General features: G+C 39.5%; 1 protein-coding gene across 5 annotated transcripts in view; it reads right to left on the reverse strand.

The window, feature by feature from the left end:
* The window catches only part of lpp (LIM domain containing preferred translocation partner in lipoma), a 218,183-nt gene that overhangs the window by 28,936 nt on the left and 172,227 nt on the right, over positions 1 to 17,020 (reverse strand). For all 5 annotated transcript variants that reach the window (XM_053636665.1, XM_053636663.1, XM_053636667.1 and 2 more), the window contains one exon: positions 8,416 to 8,515. In XM_053636665.1, the coding sequence (XP_053492640.1) occupies positions 8,416 to 8,515 (100 nt within the window). The remainder of the gene's footprint in view (positions 1 to 8,415; positions 8,516 to 17,020) is intronic.

Raw genomic sequence — 17,020 nt, forward strand, 5'->3', positions numbered from 1 at the left:
AGACAATTCAAAAACATCTGTCACCATGGCAAATGCCGCTGCTGAGAATTTACTGCTAAATTTATTACAGAGAAATGATTCCTTATGATACGCGCGCACACACACACACACACACGCACGCACAGGAAATATTTATTTGTTGTGACAGACTGTGAGGAGACAAAAAAAAAAGAAGAGAAAACAATTTCATGTTGTATTTTTCGGTGCTTAATTGTGGCCACAGATGAACATTCTGGATCACTGAGTGTTTAATAGGAGATACACATCCTCTCAGTGCATTAGGAATACTGATGCCAGATATTTCTAATCTCTAATAACTTTCATTTAAAGTTTCCTTATTTATTTTATTCCTCCCCTTCAATGTCTTTGCGCCCCGAAGCTTTTTTTTGTATTTGGCCAAAGGCACATGCAGCAGTGGATGATGGAGCAAATAACTGTGATTAATGCAATTCAGCATTTCAGTGCCCCTTTACCCAAAAATCCACCGTAGTATCATTTTCAGGTCAACAAATAATGTTGTGGTGTGGGTGTGTGTGGAACAAATACAAACTGAGAGACAAATAATGAGAGCGATATAAAGAGAAAGACAGAAAGTGAGAGACATGGAGAGTGGAAGGGAGATAGAGAGAAAGCGAAAGAAGGACAGAGAAAGATGTGTAATAGTATTACTATTGAGTGTGTATAAATTCTTCATTTTCACATGCAGAGAGATATTTATGCGTGAATTTTGCAGTGTGTACAAATTGTTTAATCATGTCTTTGAATGGTTTCATGATCTTGAACTAGAGACAGAAAGAAAGAAAGACAGGGATATATAGGAGGTATGTGTGCATGTGTGAGAGAGAGAGAGGGAGAGAGAGCGAGAGAGTGAGAGAGAGAGAGAGCAAGAGAGTGAGAGAGAGAGAGTGAGAGAGAGAGAGAGCGAGAGGGAGCGAGAGAAAGAGAGAATATGTGTACTGCTATGACACATTCAGTTACGGAATAGAAAGCAGTCTAATTCGGCCGTACAGAGAAGACCAACTATAATAAGAGCAAAGAAACTATGCGTGCTCATTTAACACACTGCCATGAGGGAAATTGTGCGTCGTCTTCTCCTGTCAACACAACTCACAGCCAATGAAAATGATTCTGATTTTGATTCCTCCAAAGACGACTTAAATGAAAGGTTTAATAAAGCCTGAAATCCCACTATTTTTGATAACAGGTCGACCTCAAATAAGTAGTACTGTATACCAATATAAAGCATACTGTAAATAAATAAATCATTTATTTTTTTTGTTTTTTAAGAACTGACAGAAAGCTAAACACTGTTCTTGGCAGATAAATCAGTCAGCTCCCGCCTCTTGACACATAGCTTCGGAGTAATAATTCTCTCGGCAACGGTCTGTAGTGTCGACTAAACAAAGGTGTCCAATGGGAACCCAAAACAACACCAGTGCAGCAACAATAAATCATGTTTGCAGCTCTACGAGGAGACTCGCAGACCTCAGTCCTGGACTGAATTACAATGTCCGGGAGGATTCTTTATTGAAAAATCACATTTAACCTCCGTCTTGGATTGATCTATAGCCAGAAAACGAGCACAATGCCTTGTATATTTAGACAAAAATTGGTTTTAAGTGCAGAAGCCTTTCGAATCCTCAATACTAACTCATTTGAACCACTTACTGTTCATCAACTATGCAACTTAATAAAGAAAAGATGGAGTGGGCGAGTATACTCAGGTCATACCCTACATACATAAACGGCTGAAAGCCTCTGGGCAATACCGAACATACACGGGTAATAAAAGCACTGTATTCGAATATAAGTGATTGACCTTTAGCTCCAAACATGGCAATTAGAGGTAATTATTCAGCAGGATCAACCCAGGGCTATACAGGTCCATGGTGAGCAGATGGGCATGACTAGCATTACATACAGTAGATACAGTTCAAAACATTAACCCAGAATTAAATGTTAAAATGTGACAGTTATGGTTAAGCATTAGCCAGAAGATTTCAGGGGTTGCAATAACTTTGATCATGTATTCAAGTTTGTAGATCTTTTCCCGTCAGGCCAAGGGAGTGGCACAGAGTGCATGATCCGTACAGGAGCAGAAGGGAGCATTAAACAAAGACGAAAAGACTTTCATACAGACTAAATGCTCGTGCATGTTTTTAGGGTGATAAAAAAAAAAAAGTCTGATCCATTTCATAGCATGTTCAACAAATTATATTGTCACAAAGCTTTACAGAATTCTGGGATTCTGTAGATTTAGATCCGTAAACAGCAAGCAAACTCGAAGAGACAGCATGATGAAGAAAATTTGAGAGGAACCAGATTCAAAAGGGAATCCATCCACTTCTGTATACAAGGATTAATGATGATAGAAATCATTACACTTCCATTACTATATTAATGGTACTAAGGCTTTTCAGTATTGTGAATACAAATCCTGCGATGAACACAGGACAGTCTTTATGATTATAGCAGCACTTCCTAGGTACAAGTCTATAGATAACTCACTGAAGCAAGAGCGAGCTTGGGCATAAATGTTTTTGGGAAGTCCAAATCTTTACGGTATCCATTGTGGGACCATCCAGAACGGCAAAAAGTGAGTCACAAGTGCAGAAATCTCTAAGCAGAGGTAGAGAGAAGATCAGGACGGATTAGGCAGATCCATAGAGCAAGAAGAGCTTTAACAAGCAAAGACAAATATGAAACAAAAAATCAGTAGACTTAGGGCTGGGCGATACGACCAAAAATATTATCACAATATTTTTCTTTATATCGTTCGATACTGATACTTATCACGATATACATTCACATTTGGCCATTCACATCGCACATTTTTTGGAATTTCCAAGTTGCCAGCCATACATAAATCCTAAACATTCAGAATAGTCTGTTCAAAACTGCATTGTAGGCCCAGAAACACTCAAAGTAATGGGGTTTGAAGTGTAGCAAAAGGTTCAAATATTTTAATGAGTTCATCAATCGAGGGCAGCTGTATATGAATATTAAAAGATAAAATCATCGTTTTAACACTTAATTAGAACAGTCTAGTATTTGAGATCTAAGAATGGGGGCAATGGAGACCTTGTGACTGAGAAATGATACGGTATTGAGGTTCAGGGGAGAGAAAATTTAGAAAAGCTTAAGTGGACTATTTTTATATTTTCCTTATAGTGAGAAAGACATGACTATCTATTACTATAGTACTTTTACTTGTCTTTCCTGGTCATCCATGGCATCTCCGAATAATTTTCACACAATTTGAACAAATAATCTCTTTGGTTATTATGAAAGGTTCGCAACATGCCGATTAATTAAGCTAAAGTTAGAAGGGAGAATAGCTATGGTATAAAGGCGCTCTGGAACCACGTTAACTTATGCAGCGTATCATGTCCACTCACGTGTGGGGGGAAATAGGCAACACGGACTTGTATGTAACCTGAGGGGGGGCTCAGACCGATCATCTGCTCACAGGAGAACCACTAAATGCGTTTCCCTTGATAAGATTGAATAAACAAGGAGGCGATGCAACTGCAAAAGCGGTCCACCTGGCGCATGATGACGCAGAAGAAAGGTTTGTCTAAAAGTAGAATATAGGCTAAATATTGATAATTACTCAAAAAGCTTATCATAGATTTTGTGGATTTTTTTTTTTATCACGATAAATGTCGAGATTGTTTTAATCGCCCTACATCAGACTCCACTGAGTCAAACTGTATTTATAATGATAATGAGTCTTTATTGATCACATATACATTACAGCACAGTGAAATACCCTTAACCTTCCGATCAGTAACCCAGAGCCTTAACCGCCAAGCCACCACTGCCCCCTATCAAGATTCAGACTATAAACATATTTGAAAATCAAAGACAATGCCTAAACCTCCCAGTGGTAATCTTAATTAATACATGAACACAGCTCAGATTTCCTTTACAGAACCACAGGTGTGTATTCAGGGACACATGGACCAGGCCTAAACCTTTCCTAACCCACTTTAACAATTTGCCCACACGCTCTGGGTCCTGACCCAGTACAGTTTCTGTGCTGAAACTAAACCCCTTCCAACATTCTTCATCAACATTTCATGATAAAGTGTCTTATAAATTATGTGAGCACCTCTAGCTGACATTAGGCAGAGAAGAATGTGGAGATTCCCGACTCTGGCTCACAGTACTCACAGACAAAAGCACAGACTGTCTCCAGACGTCCCGAAAAAGTTACGCCAGTCCGACGATTGTGCATCTTTCAAGGGCTGTCAAAACATCCTCTGACATCTCTCAAGTCATAAAAAACTTAAGAATTAGAGAAATTTGAAATGTATCTCACATACAGAATAGCAGAGGAAACTCTTGGCACTTCATCTTGTGATAGATTGCTCAAAGTCAATCGGAGATCCAGTGAATCAAGAGTTATTACAAAATAATATATCAAGTTGGAAATATTAATTAGTCAGAAACCAGAGAAAGTTTTAATGGTGACTTCATTTATTTATGAATGGTACAGTGCACCTGAAGAAGTACATTATTCATCTCGTTGTCCTGCTTTAGCTCTTTAGAAACACTCTGAATGCACTCGCATGCCCTGTGCTGAACTTCACAAGTCTCGGCTCAAATATCTGGACTGTCACAGCAGCTCACTGCAACTTTTTTCTTTTTTGATCCATAATCAATGTAAAAACCATGTATATTTCCAATTTGTTCTCATTTGTTCTCACAGTCTTGCCCTCTGATAATATTCATAAGCACTGAACTGAACCATTCCTACCACGGGAGACCTTGACACCTCTTCTACTACGGTTTAATTTTTCCATTTGAACAGAACCCCATCAAAGTCACTAACGGCACCAATAGAAATTGGTTAGAAGAGGACAAAGACAAAACCCAAATCTGCTTGAGAAAGACCACGGCCTCGGCTCTGATTCATCTTATTAATTATTAGCCTCGAGGATACCTTTCAACTCTCATCCCCTTCCACCCACATGCCCTTAAAAAAGCTTTGAACATGTAAACTGATGCTCTGGAGTTTTCTTTGCTCAGTCCTAACTGAGCAGTTTGGGGTATTGGGAAAGAGAGATCACTGCCACCACTGTGGGATGTAACTGTAGACGAATGAAGAGTACATTTCTTTTACTGCTTCTGTACAACTTTATTTCAGTGTGACCAACTCGAGAGAGTCTTAGCTGCTCTTCAAGTCCCAATTTGTATCCACTGGCTGTCTCGATAAATTCATTTTGCTTGCTGAGTTTGCAGGAGGCGAATAATTTTCGGGTTGTGTGAAATTGACCATAAGCTTTGGGATGGACTCTTAGTTTTCAATGAATAGAATTTTTTAGGATCAACTCCCAGGATGACGACTTGATGACGTGACATACGCCATGTATTAAAGATGTATTAGGACATGCACATTTAAATTCCAATAACTCCACATTTATGCATGGAAAGATGCAAAACTGGCCATGCTCTCTGGATGAGAGGGATGGGTACTCGTTCCCCTGTCAATCACAGCTACACTAGCCAATCGTGGGTGGTAAAAGGGTAGATATCACATTCCCTCTGAGTGTTTTATGCCACTCTGTGATGCAACAGTTTGAATAGCTGCAGTTGGCTGGCTTCACATGTCTCAGAGGAAACATGTGTTAGCCTTCAGTCTCCCTGGTTAGTAGATGTCATATTATAGCAGAAGATCTAGCAGGTGGACCAGAATTGGCAGGTGACCAAGTTGGTAACAAAATGGGGGGAAAAAAGCCTTTAGCAACCCTACTTGATTGGAAAAAAACAACTACTTACAAGCTAATTTATTCAAATAGCTATTTATGGCATGGAGTAAAGTGATGTAGTGCAGACCATAACATAGACCAGTTAATTCATTATGAAATTTACTGCCAACTATTTTTATTATAGAATTTTTTCCATAGTTGTTGCAGCTCTTCTGTCTCTCGAATGAAATGTGTTGTTTTTTCTTTCTGTTTTTAATCAGGACAAAGCTTATAACATCAATCATTGAAATTATATTCGATCATTATATATATATATATATATATATATATATATATATATATATATATATATATATATATATATATATATATACACACACATATATACACATTCCTAGGGTTTAGGCTTGACTCAGGTTTGGTCCTCACATTCACTGCTTCTACTTCACCTTCTGACAAGTACAACCATGTTTGAAAATTGCTCTATCCTCAAGCACAAGGTCAGTAATAAGAGTAGAGGTAAGTGATTGTTACTTAAGGACTCAGGGCACTGATTCAGTCATTCAGGTCATCGAAATCATCTTGCTGGACAGCTGGACGTGTGGTTTCATCTTGAAAATGTTTTTTTTTAAATCCACCGAGGAGTTTAATCAGCTCTTCAATGTCTTCAGGAACAGACAATGGCGAATACTAAAACATCTTTGAGATTCTCATACAAGTTCCCTTGTCCTGACTGACTACTAGCGTCATTATCAGTCTAGTCCATGTCTTTTTTTTCTCTGGTTAAAGAACTCTTCATCAATAAAAATAAATAAAAAAATGAATAAGAAGTAAGAAAGACGGAGCAAAAGAGCATTCGGTTTAGAGCCAGTGGATTAAGAGCTTCTTTATGGCCCAGAGCTCTTGCCTGGGTTTAACCATTCGCCTAAAGCAGTCATGTCTTAAACCTTTTCTTTCTTTTATCTTTCCAGCGGCAATCCCACTGAAGTGTTTCCTCTCTTCTTTATTTTCTGTGTCCGTGCCAGGAGAGTGATGCTCAGCCATTCATTTAAAAGGCCATGCTTTCCTCTATGACCTGGCTTTGGCCCATTTACAGTCTGGTTAGAATGCTTTTTCAACCTCTGGCCAAAAGGAGTACGTTTGCAAACACTGACAACGTGGTAGTAGTCATGGCTGGTTCACTTTGTTGCTACACACTCACCGGGGGGCATACAGTACTGACACATCACAGAGAAAAGAGGTCACATCTGCCTAATCTCTCTCTCGATCTCTCTCACCCTCTAAGTCCTGGTTATTGTGAATGCAAACCATTTACATATTCTTTACATAAACTATCCTATACACGAGTCTACAAACAGTTCATAAAGCAAAACTCCACCCTATGTTTATATTGATATATTTGTGGTATGTTTAGTGATTTTGGTGCTAATTTGTTGTCTTGGTGATGTATTTTTGTTATTCGTTTTTAGAAGACAGCATTTGTCTGCCATGCTGATGTTTGCAACATTACAACGGCACTGAATAGCAGGAAAAACTTCAGCAATCTCAAACACAAAGGCTAACAGTCAGGTTTCGGTGTTCACGCCTAATAACAAAAGAGCAACAGCTTCCTTTATAAATCACAATTTTCCATCAAAAGCTTTGAAATGATTTGTTTGAGCACTATGTAACCTACAGTACAGATGAAGAGGTGACAGAGCCTAAAGGACTAAAATAGACCAACATGTCAATGAAAAAAGTTCAAACTAAAAAACGTTTTCATTACAAATTAAAATCTTGAATGTCATGGAACATCACATCATGTTTTATATATATATATATATATATATATATATATATATATATATATATATATATATATATATATATATATATATATATAAGAGAAATAATTATATTGTGTATCATCCCAGATGAGAAAATAGGGGCTCTAAAATGGGGGTTAGAGAGTCTAGAAAGTATCATGTACTGTATGCATTCAAAGACCAGCAGCATTATCAACAACAGTAGCAAGAGATTATTCTAAATGGTCCCTATCTGCTGAGCACATAATACCGCTGATGGTTTAAAAAAAAAAAAAAAAAAAAAAGCATCGTGCCTCACTTTCGTCATTTAATGGAAAACACTATAATGGAAGCTCAAATTGCAAGGCGAGCAAAAGTGATCACGCCGACACATGCACTTCACCGCATTTGTCAGGGTTAAGTTCACTTCTGCAAAGTGACAAATGCACCTGTTTCTCAAATGGAAAAGAAGAAGCCTCTTCCCATCTCTCCATGCAAATGAGCCTGGCCAGAGTCTGAGACAAGCCACATCCTTATTTCAGATACCTAACAATAATTCAATAATACCCACTCACCCACACTCACATACAGAGATTCACACACACAAAACAAAAGAGGAAGAAAGCAAGAAAGGTGTTTTTCTACACGAGATGCTATTTATTTAACGAAAGGTAAAAATGGCATGAGTCAGAAATGAAGTGTCAGCAGATTCGTGCGACATACGGTGCAATGGATTCCCATACGCATAAGCAGAAGTGACACTAACCAGCTTTCGTCGTCATACACACACCCAGGCGTTATTTTAAGGATGTCCCCTAAAGGTATGTTTAGCGCAAGTGGGTAAAGTTTGTCCTTATTTTCATAAAGCGAGTGTAGTGTAAAAGATGAAGGAAATGTGAAGTGTAAGGCTCACTGACCGAAGTATTCCTCTGATGGTGGGTGGTTCATGTCATATAGCATCTTCTTGGTCAGTCGGTCCAACTCTTCCTCAGGGTGAGCAGTGGACTGACCTGGTGTCTGAACCACAGAGAAAACATGTTACAAAGTTAATGTTCAGTATAAAGTCACAGGGTCAGAGAAAATGCACACACATGCACTGTTTGTCAAGTTATTTCCATCTGAAGGGAGTGACCATTAGCTGGAGCTGTGTGTGGAACCACAGGTAGCCGCAACACAGGCGAATACATGCACATCTATACTAACTAGTCCCTACACACACTTATGAATCATGAAGCCAGTCATTCGGTAGTGTTGTGTTGATCTTTGAACAGAATATCACAAAAGGAGACAAATGGAGATATGGATTTAAAACAAACAAAGACACATTTTTCTTCCGTTCTTTCTGATCATCACATCTCGACCCTTTCCCGTTATTCCATTTATGGAATTGGACACGTTAAATTGTTATGCCGTTGTCTCAGTTTCTCGCTTGATGGCAAAGTTGTCCCCTGCTGCTATTTATGTGGATTTGTAGATGAGTATGTGAGTCATGCATCAGACACACTCAGCTAAAGAGCAGGTAAACGTGCTAAACTCTGCTGCAGTAAACCGTGTCAATATCACTGGCTGGCTGATAGTCTTGGACTCTATGTTAAATGACCCCATGCCCCTAGTGCTTATGACAGAACGAGCGGAAAACACTTTGACACAAGCTATAAAAGCTGACCAATATCTACTTTTCAAATTCCGCATGAATTAAAAGTACAGAATGAAATGTAATCATTCTTTCCCCTGAAATGCATTGCTCAGTGAAGCTGTATGAGGGTGAGTACTGTTTACAGCATACAAAAATAACACGTGGAATACCATCACCCTGGAACAGAAGCTGGAATACTTCCTTTGGTAAACACATGAATCTCCTTACACCCTTTTTTTCCCCTCTGCTTTTCCTCTCGCTCACTCAATCCAGGCAAAGCTGCAGAGAGATTGGTCTATTTCTCCATATAGACCCTCTCTTATTCCCATGGATTGGACAAATGCCTTTTTCCAATTACATGCTAATACATCACGTTCCAGTTCTCTAATATTCAGCAGTTTCACTTCATAGGTCACTTCACAACACCGACCTGACTGTCTCCGTATAAATGTGGTGTGTCCAAATTAAGCTGAAATGTCTTCAGACCAAACGTTGATATCACAATACACCTCCTGGTAGGCATGTTATAATTACAGTGTTTTATATGGAATTACACGCATTTTGTGATAGGGTACTATACTGTTCTCATCAAAATGTTCAGATCCACGTTGAAATAGATGTATCCCACCACTTATTTGCAAAAAGCATTAAATGCCAAATTCTCTTTTAATTTTTAACCATTGTAATTGCTTCATATGTACTAATTACAGCTGCTCACATTACAAGAAAATGTATTTGTTTGAGAAGGTAAATGACAGGTTTCTGTACACAGCACTGTATTTACAGTTGACCCAAGATGTAACTACAGACTTAAAAGCCACTAGGAAGTTAGATGAGAGTTACGCACATGAGATGGAGTTTGCAGAAAACAAATGTGTGTATTAGTATGTATGTGTGCTTCAGACCTTGCCACGTTTTCTTGTGGGACATTGACTCCAGTGAGGAGTAGAATTCAGTGCCCCAGTGACATTTTGAAATGTTACCACTGAAATTTATGAATGAAATTTAAGTGAGCTGTAAGCAGATGAGTGCCTGGTCTATCCATTAAACTGTCGACATGGTTTCCTTACAGGAGAGTACATCGAATTAACCAAAATGTTGGCGTTATTTTATTACAACAACTCAAAACTGCAAATAAAAGCATGATTAAAAAAAAAAAAGCCTACATCCTGTGCCTTTATTACAATTCCATGAGCTTGATCTCGTGGCTTCATTGAGCTGTGCACACAATTAACTGTTAGTGGATGATATAAAATAATAAAATACTAAACATAATAGGATGTGCTGGATCATGTGCTATTTTTTTAATGAGGAAGGAATCCATGATGTTAAACCAAATTTCCAGTCATTAATATGATCATTACTACTAGGACTATTCATGCAGCAATATATTGGCAATATTCCAAAAATTTTTAGATGTTCACTTTATTTTCTGGCATAAAGGCATATGCTTGTGTTTAAAGGTGATAGTCTAGACCAGGGGTGATCAATCTTATCCGCAAAAGGCCAATGTGGGTGCAGGTTTTCATTCCAATCAAGCAGAAGTCACACCTGAATCTATTGACAGCCAAGCTCAACTGAATAAACAGGTGGAATCAGGTGAGGCTCCTGCTTGGTTTGAATGAAAACCTGCAGCCACACCGGCTCTTTTGAGGATAAGATTGGACACCCCTGGTCTAGATGCTACTGAAAAACCCCATCTCTGATGGTTCTGTTTAAGAAAATTCCATCTGCCTCAGAGGTCTGAACTACTGACTGTATGGGACGTCCAGAAAAACAACTCGAAAAGTCCAATATGAGGAACTTTCCCCATGTAACCATTGATGCAACTTTTGAACTTAACTTGTTAGCTCTGAATATGACCTAAAAATATGTCATGCCACACATCCCAGCAGAATCATTAGCCAACTCAGATTTTTTGTTTGTCTGTTTGTTTGTGCAGGCCAAGAGAAAACTGGAAACAGACTCATATAGACTCAATGATGCCTGTGTAGAACTTGATCAGTATTGCTTGTGGTAGTATAAGTTTCCTAGACAGTTGAGGAAGTCACTTGTAAGGTTTTATAATAAAAGTAATATTGTCCTCCCATTTCAAGATCCATGTCAGTGCCTTGAAATTTAAATGACAGTTTGTCCACAAAATGCCAATATGTAGATTCGTGTTGTTAGATATGAGACTGATCATCTCATGTCTAACATGTCGTCTGTAAAATTGAGGAGTTTGGTGGAAGGCAGTCACACTTACTCTTTTATCTTAGGATGTCAGTGATCAACTGGCTGTCTGGTTTACTGATTAGTTGGTTTACTGGTTAGTTAGCTAACAGATCGCCTAAATGACCGGTTCAGTTGGTGAGGAGTTGGCCAGCTGGTTGATTAGTTGGTTTACTGGTTTACTGATTAGTTAGCTAACAGATCGCCTGAATGACCGGTTCAGTTAGTGAGGAGTTGGCCAGCTGGTTGATTAGTTGATTGATGACTGGTGGTTGGGTTGGCTCACTGGATGGTTGACCAACTATCTGCCCAGTTGATTGGTTGACATACTCTCAGCCCAGTTGACAGAACTCATGGTACTGGCCAGACAATACAAGGTTAATTGGCTGACTCTATTCCTTGTTAACAGTGTGAGCACCAGAGTAGTTCTGCAATGCCATGACTTTTATAAGGCTACAAGCCAAAGTGAATGCAGAGCTCAAAGAAAGCCCGGCAAAATCACCGCTCCTGGCCTCTAGTAGCTTTCGGTCAGACCCTGTGAAATAAAGTTTCATGCTCATGCTCCTCATGAGTTCTCACCTCCTAATCCACTATGGGGGCTCTGTAATCAGGATGACCCCAGAATGCAATTTTCAACAACCCAGTCTCTCAAACAATCTTTTCTGCTTCTCAGTCTTCTATCAGTGCACTCATTTCACTCCTACAAACACATTTGTTTCTTTTGCTATCCATTCTACAACTGCATGACCATGTTCATAAAAATATGACATTCATAAAATTGTTGTATTCCAAATACACACAACATTGACTGTAATTTATTTTCTAATAAACAGCACACACAGTTAAACATTTACAAATCTGTACAGAGAGAGAGAGAGAAAATGGTGTGCACTGGCAGACATAAAATAACGCCTTACATCTAATTAAAATAGTAATAATAGAAACGGGAATGGGTGCAGTAAGACCCCCCCCCCCACACACTCTTTTGTGCCATTTGAATGCATCCACATGGGATTAAAGACATTTGTTGCTGTTACTAAAATGGCATGATAAATGGATGATTAGAACAGCTTTAAAGGGTCAAGCACTCTTACCAAAACAATGGCAGAAAGTGAGAGGATGGGACTTGCTCTCAGACAGAACAGAGACGATAGAAACATGAGCTCACATTGTACACTTGTGAGAGAGATATCATGAATGAGTCTTGAGAAAATAGGCCAGGTGTATGTAACAGAATAAAAAGCCTAAATGTTTCCCATTTGATGTGGTTATTTTGAGGTTTGGTTATTTCTCAGGACCTCCTTTCCTACAATCTCTCTACACACAACAAAACCACAGGTTTCATAGCACAGCTTCTCTTACACACTTCTCCAAAGCGCTCCCCACATCCTTAACCTCCTGATATTTTTCAGATTAGGGAACTCTTACAAAGAACAGATTGAACTGTGTAACATGTCAAAGAGATGTATAGGATGCAACTGTGTGAAATCAGTGGTTATATTTGATGAATTTTTTTGTTTGTTTTTGCGGGGTCATATAATCATATTTATAAGCCATAGGTCAAATAGGCATATTCATAATCATAAAGTATAGAACAAGGCTCAGTATTTCACAAAACCGTCACAAGACTGCGGATCAAGACCAAAGAAAAGGAGGGTAGAAAATAGATTAAAGGCTAAACTCAGAACAGGTGCACATATTAGGCAACAGACTGATAATGGGACAGCAGCAGACAAAGGACCAAAACAGAGGCCTATAGCATTGTAAACAAAAAGCACATGAGATCTCAAAACAAAAGCACGAGTGTGCGGAATATTTACCAGAACAGGGGAAATTTGAGACAAACTGATTAATTCATTGACAAAAAGTTGAGGACAATAAGATGTGACAGATGTCTGTGGTAACGGGATTAATTCTTAGTCATCTAAACACAATCATGCACGGGCATATTTTGCGTAACAAAGAGAATCATGTATTTTAAGTGTGGTTTCAGAACATCTCAGCCTTCATTCCTGAAGCCATTGGGTCCTCTCAGAATTGATTTAAAGGACCGAGAGAAAGAGAGATTCATGCACAGTGTCCATGATCTACCATGTAAAACACAATAGGGTTGCGGAGTTGACTGCAGAACATTGTGAGCTGAAACAACAAGTTTACTGCAGGCAAAAAGCAGCTCAAGGCCGCTTTATAAGGAGCACACACGAAACTATATACTTCCCTGAGAATAAAATGGGTCATGTTGTTTCAGCTCTAATTAAAATAGCAAAGTAAAAAAAAGAAAAGAAAAAAAAAGCACAACAGCCACGTCTAAAGATACATGCAGCAGAGGCAGCGAACTGCAGGAAACCGTGAATGCGGCACTGATAATAATTAAAGAAGCAAGATCAAGGAATTTCTGTTATTAGAAATTCGCACTGATGAAGAGAAAATATAAAAATGTTCACTGAGGAGGAAATAATTATTCAGCTTGATGCGCATGTGCAGGAAGGATGAAAATGTGTTGCTGTTTTCTTTGTGTGTGAGAAGAATGTGTGTTCATGAAAGTAGGTCAGGTTTTGGAAACTGACACATCTCCCTGCTAGCAGATTAGAACAAGTCGAAAAAGCTAAGGAGGAGAAAGAGAGGAGGGAGGGAGGGAGAGAGAGAGAGAGAGAGAGAGAGAGAGAGAGAGAGATGTCCATTGAGGGGACTTCAATGAGTTTGTGCCTTTGGCCACTGACTGCCTAAAATACATGAGATCACGGAGCACACTCTTTGAAAGTAAAATCTATTCGTTCCATTCATGGCAGTAATCAGGACTATTCGATCTACCTGAGGTAAAATGAAGTCATACTTAAATGTTTATGATTACTGGCCATAATTACTATTTGAGAAATGATGTCTTGGCCATCATCTTTCTCATTCTGTGTACGTCACTTTCATTTGCTCCATAAAGCTGAGGTGTGGTGAATCCTTTCCATCGGCATCCAAACAGCTGCAGGCAGATCATTTCAAACAGACGGCTGACGGTTATCTCCTGTCCAAATACCAACAACCTCAATTACTTCCTCCGCCAAATACTCAGGGCGTGAAATAGCTCGTGTAGAGTAAAAGTTAATCTGGGGGCAAGGAGGGTATGATGAAGGGCCGAGAGTGCCAGGCTGCAGTGTGTGTTTTACACCAGCAGGGAGTGCTGTTATGCAGAACTACAGTGCAGCACAATATGTTCAAAAAGCAGTGACACATCAGCCTCAAAAGGGCAACATCCATCCATTTTCCAAACCACGTATCCTACACAGGGTCGCAGGGATGCCTGGAGCCTATCCCCGGGAACTCTGGGCACAAGACGGGGAACACTCTGGACGGGGTGACAACCTATCGCATGGCACAATCACACACTCATTCACACACTACAGACAATTTGGAAATGCCAGTGCATGTTTTTAGACTGGGGGAGGAAACCGGAGTACACGAAGGAAAACCCGAAGCACGGGGAGAACATGCGAACACAGGGAAAAGATTTTTATTAGTGTTTCAGCATAGAGTATTGCTTTTAGTGTATAGTACTGACTTCATATTTATATCTGCATGAAGTATCATTGAATGTTGACCAAAGTAACAACTCCATACCATATGAGCAAATACTGATTCCACATAGCACTGAGATCTCCACAGAGTATAAACAAATACAGACTCCATACAGTATCAACAAGTGCCGACTCCACGGAATGTTAGTAAATATTGATTGAGGTGTGGATCAGTGAGTTCTAGTGTTGGGTTCGAGACCACTTTAAGTGGCTCTGGCTCAGGTGGTAGAGTGGGTTGTCCACTAATCGTAGGGTTGGCGGTTCGATTCCCGGCCCGCATGACTCCACATGCCGAAGTGTCCTTGGGCAAGACACAGAACCTCAAGTTGCTCTCAATGGCAAGTTAGCGCCTTGCATGGCAGCAATGCTACCATTGGTGTGTGAGTGTGTGTGTGAGAGAATGGGTGAATGAGACACAGTGTAAAGCGCTTTGGATAAAAGTCTTATATAAGTGTGCCATTTACCATTTACTTTAGGCAAGACAGAGTCAAGACCAAAACCATAGCCAATGGAGACCGTAGCAAGACCAAGACGAGAACACCACCACACATGGCCAAGCCCAGACGCTCTCATGTGTTCATTTGCTGGCTGTAGTGTCTTCCTAATCTGAAATGAAATTTCGTATTGAATGACTTAAATTTAACTCCTCTACTTTGGGATCTTTTTGTACAAATAAGTACACAGGACATACAGTACATAGGACATTGTTGAGCAAAGCCCATTCATCTAGCAAGTGTGGTAGTGTAATGCTATTTTAGATCATTGCTATATTTCTGTAAAGCACACATGGGATGATTTCTTTTTCTTTTAAAGAAATGTAACAGGAAGCAGTACAGCACATGTACAACCTCTGCAAAAAATTATGGAATCACCACAATTAGAGGATGCTCACACGGCTTCATTTATTTATTTATTTATTTATTTATTTATTTATGGAGCAAATGAACAAATCGCAGATATGACACAAAACAATATTTATTTAATAGCTGAACATTCTGGCTTTGTGAAACATACCTCAAACAAATTAAATGAAATTGTTTTAATTAATGGCATATTTTTTTCCAGATCAAGTGGAGGAAAAAAATGATGGACTCAATTTTTCAATGCTAGTGAGATCTGGACTGTTTGCTGGCCATGTCATTGAGATGATCTGCCTATCTATCGATGGGATGAGACAAGTGTCCAAAATTTCACTGTACATCAACAGTGGCTTAGAGGTTAGTACGTTCGCCTCATACCTCCAGGGTCGGGGGTTTGATTCCCACCATGGCCCTGTGTGTGCGGAGTTTGCATGTCCTACTCCTTCCTCCAGGTACTCTGGTTTCCTCCCCCAGTCCAAAGACATGCATGGTAGGCTGATTGGCATGTCTAAAAGTGTCCGTAGTGTGTGAATGTGTATGTGAGTGTGCCCTGCGATGGATTGGCACCCTGTCCAGGGTGTACCCCGCCTTGTGCCTGATGCTTCCTGGGATAGGCTCCAGGTTTCCTCGTGACCCTGAAGGAAGGATAAGCGGTATAGAAGATGGATGGACCTGTGCATCGACTATTGAGGTCTTCCCTGGTCCTACCATATCATAAATGAGTGGGGAAATTTGATTGTTTTTTTCAGGCAGTCATCTTTATATGTTTCATTAGAATGCCGGACAGAAGTTCCAGCATCATCTCCTTGGCCAATGCAGATTCATCACTGATTCATCACTGAATATCACTTTCATCCAGTCATCCACACTCCATGATTGCTTCTCTTTAGCCCACTGTAACCTTGTTTTCTTCTGTTTAGGTATTAGTGCTGGTTTTTGTCTGGATTTTCTATACGTAAAAGCCATTTCATTCACCCCATTTCTTACGGTTGTGTCAAAAACATCGACTCCTGTTTCCCCCCCATTTGTTTTTAAATTTGTTTTGTTGTGCATTTTCTATTTTCAAGGCATATCACTGAGTTTTTTATCCTGATGCTTTGCCGTCTTCCTTGGTCGACCCGTATGCTTTCATTTTATAACCTTCCCATTTCGTTTACACTTGCGCCAGATTTTAGACACAGCTGACTGGGAACAACCGACATCTTTTGCCACACTCCATGTTGGATTTCCTTCTTGAAGGAGTTTTATA

The sequence above is a fragment of the Ictalurus furcatus genome, chromosome 11 (genome assembly GCF_023375685.1).
Source record: "Ictalurus furcatus strain D&B chromosome 11, Billie_1.0, whole genome shotgun sequence".
Lineage (NCBI taxonomy): Eukaryota > Metazoa > Chordata > Actinopteri > Siluriformes > Ictaluridae > Ictalurus > Ictalurus furcatus.